General features: G+C 51.4%; 1 protein-coding gene across 2 annotated transcripts in view; it reads left to right on the forward strand.

Moving 5' to 3' along the window:
* Window positions 1–5,150, forward strand: part of MAP3K4 (mitogen-activated protein kinase kinase kinase 4) — a 62,121-nt gene extending 56,971 nt beyond the window's left edge. For both annotated transcript variants that reach the window (XM_023523440.1, XM_023523439.1), the window contains 4 exons: window positions 707–829; window positions 1,425–1,531; window positions 3,050–3,229; window positions 4,713–5,150. In XM_023523440.1, the coding sequence (XP_023379208.1) occupies window positions 707–829; window positions 1,425–1,531; window positions 3,050–3,229; window positions 4,713–4,733 (431 nt within the window). In that variant the 3' untranslated portion in view covers window positions 4,734–5,150. The remainder of the gene's footprint in view (window positions 1–706; window positions 830–1,424; window positions 1,532–3,049; window positions 3,230–4,712) is intronic.
* The last annotated feature ends 9 nt before the right edge of the window (window positions 5,151–5,159 follow it).

The raw sequence follows: 5,159 nt of genomic DNA on the forward strand, positions 1-5,159 counted from the left end.
CGTGGGCAGCACCTCCGCAGGTGCACTTAGCCACGAGGGTCAGCTCTGGGCTTCCGCTCACCTGCGGCTGCTTGTCTGTCTCGAGTGGCTCTGCATTGCTTTTGGAAGGAGGTGCCTTGGGCATGCGATGCCAGAGACGTGTGGCTCAGTGGCAATGATGCTGTCCTGCAGAAGAGGGCAGGGTGGCCTGGGAGAGCAGCAGTGCCCCAGGTCTCAGCAGACACAAGGTGGGGTGGGTGTTGCCTGTTGAAGTAGGAGACAGTTACAGAACCTCCTGTTCGGTCACCGTCTAAAACCAGCACAGCGGTGGCCTCAGATGCGACTAAGCAGCATGTGTGCCGGCTCCTGGCCACGTGCTGCGCCCTGTTGTGGGAGCTGCTCGTGGCATATAGCTCTGTTTTGGGGACTGCTACCACAAGCATTTGCGTTTCTCCAGTAATTTCTTTAAGTATCTCTGTGGGTTTCTAATGTTAGAATTTATGCAGATATTTCAGTTTAGAAATTATTGGTCAAAGCTGTCTGCACTGATATTAAAATTCTTTGTTAACGTTTACAAAAAGCTTGAAATCTTTCTGTGATTACACGTGGTGAATAAAGTTTTGTGAACCTCGATATTATTTATTTACTTGGTAGTTCAGGTTGCTGTGTAAACTTTAAGATGCCCACATTGTGTTTCAGAGGCTAACAACTGCTTGCTTCTTGTCAGGTGCCAATATCTTCCTTACCTCATCTGGGCTAATCAAACTGGGAGATTTCGGATGCTCAGTAAAGCTTAAAAACAACGCACAGACCATGCCCGGTGAAGTGAACAGCACACTGGGGACAGCAGGTGGGGACCGGCTTGATCTTTCTTTGTGCCAAGTCCTTGCTGTGTGCCTAGGCACTGAGCCTCCCCTCCAGCTCTGCCGCCAGCACTGGCTGGGAGGGCAGGGGGTCTGACCACACGGGGACCAGTCCACACCCGTCAGACTGGGAAACCAGTTCCCCTTAAGGTTAAAGGAGTGAGGAGGGGCCTTTTCCTCCCAGAAGAACTCCAGGCTCTTCACACGGGTTTGTTAATGTTGTTCCAGTCGAAGGAGCGAAGGAGCGTTATGCTTAAGTGGCGACCACCTGTTTTGATGTTCAGCATCGTAAACCTTTATATCCTCCTTTGCAGGCTACATTTCATATTTTTATTATGCATACAGTTCGTCTGAAGATTCTCACTTTCAAAAATTGTCATTTAGAAGATAACTGGGCCCCTAAAATGTCCTTTCAAGAAATTGATTTGAAATGTTTTCAGTTAGCGATATTCCTATTGTGTAATTCGGAGAAGCCCCACCCCTCCACCCCTCGCCACCCCCAGCACTACCTGTTTCTTCTGTGTGGTGTGTTATATGGTGTGTTATAACCCATACCTTTCGCTGTATCTGTGACTATTAAAGCTTACATGGCTCCGGAAGTCATCACTCGAGCGAAAGGAGAAGGCCACGGGCGTGCGGCCGACATCTGGAGCCTGGGGTGCGTTGTCATAGAGATGGTGACCGGCAAGGTAAGCAGAGCCCGTACCTGGAGGAGAAACTTCAGGAGGGCGCCTTACGTTAACAGGGCAGTTGCTGTGGTTTTATTATCATGAATACTGGGGGCACATTTTCTGCTAAATAGAGGACATGATTAGAGATGAAAAATGGGACCTGTCACAAGATACGTAAGGTTAAAGTAAGTGGCAGACTAGGAACCGAATATTTATAAGACTTAGAGAACTTTCACAAATGAATAAAAACATAAAGCTTGAATTAAAACATGGAGAGACAAGCAGCTCCAAGAAGAAATATGAAGCTGAAACTTAGTCCCCGCCCACCCTGGCACATGAATGCCTGTGCTAACTTTATTCGTAATTGCCCAAGCTTAGCAGCATCCAAAGTACCCTTTCGTCGTAAATGGGTCGGCTGTGGTGGTCTGTGCAACGGAATATCATGCAGCAGTGAAAAGAAATGCGCTGTCCAGCCAGGGGACAACAGGGAGGCACCTTAAACACATACTGCCGTGTGAAGGAAGCCAGTCTGAAAAGGCCACACACTGCGTGATGACAGTTACGCGACCTTCCAGGCGAGGCCACGCCGCGGGCACAGTGAAAGAGCAGTGGTCTCCGGGGCTGTGGGGGAGGGCGGGAGGGCTGCTCTGTGATGTCACGTCTGGAAACTCTGAAAGCGGTCTCCTCGTGAAGATGCAGCTGACGAACGATTATAACGTGTATGAAGGCACTGTGTGTGCAGCATCATTTTAAAGCTAAATGTTAGAAACCTCTTTAGTGTTTTTCATAGGAAGTTAACAGGCAGCTATACTTTGCAGCTGCTGAGAGAGACCATGGAAGTGCTGAGTAAATACTGGCTAATATTATTTCTGTTAACACTAACACAGAAAGATGCCCATGATGCTTGTCATTTCAGTCAAGCCACACATCAGAGGAAGAACAAGTTCTCGCATTGAAGAAAACATCTCAGTAACTAGACAGTGGTACACAAATTAGAATGCCACACAAACTTAGCTCTTTCCCCCACAAATTTCATTTTTCCTGTGATAATAAAATAATCTAAGTTTTGCAGTAATAGCATTTGATGCTCGTTATGCAAGAAGGTAGCATTTAATAACTGCTCTGTAAGGTAACTGTTGAATTTTATGTCTTAGTGGCTGTTCCGTATCTTTTTGTGCATTCCATATTTTATTTGCACGATGACAGTGGGTCATGCTGGACTAACAGAACTTCCGGATGGGGTAGGCGGGCCTTACTGACCACGTGGCTGTGTACATAAAGTTTCATGGCCCACGTCACACCCATTCATTTACACGTTTTCCGAGGCCGCCTTTCTTTTACAATAGAATTGAATAGTTGTGACAGAGAGCGACCATACAGCCACAGCCTAAAATATTTACTGTTTGACTCTAAGGAAAAGTTAGCCGGCCCCTGATACATGTAACTATTGAGATGCCAAAAAAGAGACTGGGAAATTGCGGAAATTGCTTTTTTTATAGCCACGTAGTGTTAAAACCTGATTTTTTTTCTCTTTAGAGGCCTTGGCATGAATATGAACACAACTTTCAGATTATGTATAAAGTGGGAATGGGGCATAAGCCGCCCATCCCCGAGAGATTAAGCCCAGAAGGAAAGGACTTCCTTTGTCACTGCCTTGAAAGTGAGCCCAGGATGAGGTGGACGGCCAGCCAGCTCCTCGACCACTCCTTTGTCAAGGTTTGGCAGACTGCTGTGCAGTCACCTCCGTGTTTGATGTTGGGGTCCTGTTTGCAGCTGTCACTTAAAGACAATGGGAAACTTAAATATGGAATGTCCGTGTCTGTATCTGAAGTGGAAAGGAACTGAATGTACCGTGTCAGGGAGTGTCGTAGGTGATTTTTTTCTGGAAGATGTTTGTTGAGGTTCTGCTGCGTGGTCCACTTTGGCGATGTCTGCGAGGTGCCTTGGAACTGAGTGGGCCTGGAGGAGAGCGGTCCCCCTTTGTGAGTGGAGGCTGCTGCGCTCAGGGTAGGGGTGGCTAACCGCTACTCAGGGAGCAGGCCGGGGCCCTCATGACCAAGCATCGTCTGAAGCTGTGGTCGTGGTACGTGTGCCATGTCGTGCGGTCACTGGGAAGAGGCGCTTCACACTGCCAGGCAGTTCCAGATGTTGCTTTGTCTAGAGTGGGATGCGTCAGCCAGGTCCGGAGTAGGGGCGGGGCATGACAGACAGAATGGAAGGGACGTGGGAAGGCCCACTGAGAAGGGGGCAGCAGTCAGGGCACCACGGGTAGATGCGGGTGGGGCACAGCCTGTGACGCATGCAACAGGGAAGGCTGGGGACGTCAGCCAGGGCTACCTGAAGGAGCGCGTTTCCCAGGGAGCGCAGTGTGATTACACGATGTTTTGGCGCCATCACCCTGGAGGCAGGAGAGCGTGAGGAAGCTGCCGAGACAGCCCGCGGGCCGGGAGCAGGGGGCTGGGAGCGGGGGGCTGGGGCGAGTTGTCAGCGACGTGCAGGAGTGAGGTGGCCGTGCCGAGCTCCTGACCCCGACGAGACGTGAAGGGTGACTGAAGAGGAGAGGTCCGGGATGGCTCCCCGGCTCCTGGCCTGGGTCCCTAGGTTATAGGACCCCATCACCACGATGGGTAAAGTTGGCGGCCGGTTGAGGTGGGGCCCAGAGATGACGGCGACCTCTTCGGCGATAAGTGTGAGGTGTCTCTGGAACAGCTGCTTGGGGATTTCAGATGGGCGTCTGGATGCTTTGGGTCCTTACCCGAGGGAGGCCTGGGGTAGGACATAGCTTTGGGAGACAGAAGTGCTGCCGGGAGAGGATCTGGAGGGTGAGTGGGAGAAACTGCAGCGGCGGGTGCTGCCGGGAGCAAGTGCCGAGGAGAGGGAGGGACGGGGGGTGGGGGTGACATCGCTCCTGGGGCCTGAAGTTAGGGAGCCAGCAGCTGACCTGCTGTGTAGGTATCAGGGACTCGTGACTAAACGTTTATTTTTTCATTGTAAAGTACGTAAATAACTTATATTGTATGGTTCCGGTTGGAGAAATCCATTCTTAAAAACGCCGTCCGTGGCCGGGTTGCAGAGCAGTCGGCCGGCACGGGCGATGTTAGTTGCAGACGCGGCGCGGGGACGAGCAGGCGTGCCGGTGGGGCTTCCCAGGAGTCTTGGGTGGGGTGCGAGGGGTTCAGCTGTCCCGCCTTCCCAACAGGTTTGCACAGATGAAGAGTGAAGGTGGTCGGCCGGTGGCCTCGGAGCGCGCGTCCTTGGAACCCCCAAATCACTACTGTATGTAACATTTACGTGAAGACCGTGCCGAGAGGTGGTGTGCGCTCTCCAACCTTCCAAGACTGAAGACTGCACAGGTGACAAGCGTCACTGCTCCTGCTGCTCCCGTTGGTTCGACCTGGCACGGGCCTTCCCGAGTGACAGTGTCCACGAGGTAAAGAAGCTGCATGTTAAGTGCCATTACTACTGTACACGGACCGTCGCCTCTGTCACCGCCGTGTCTCCCGTGACTGAGAACCGTGACATCAGTGTGGTGTTTTTGACCTTACGAGGTTCAGAAGCAGTTGTAGTTTCCGGCGTCCTGGGCCTTGTCGCTGACCTCCTGTCTGTCGTGTGCACTGACTGTGAAACCGTTCTTTCATTGTTGCTG

Source organism: Pteropus vampyrus, unplaced genomic scaffold (genome assembly GCF_000151845.1).
Source record: "Pteropus vampyrus isolate Shadow unplaced genomic scaffold, Pvam_2.0 Scaffold392, whole genome shotgun sequence".
Taxonomy (NCBI): Eukaryota; Metazoa; Chordata; class Mammalia; order Chiroptera; family Pteropodidae; genus Pteropus; species Pteropus vampyrus.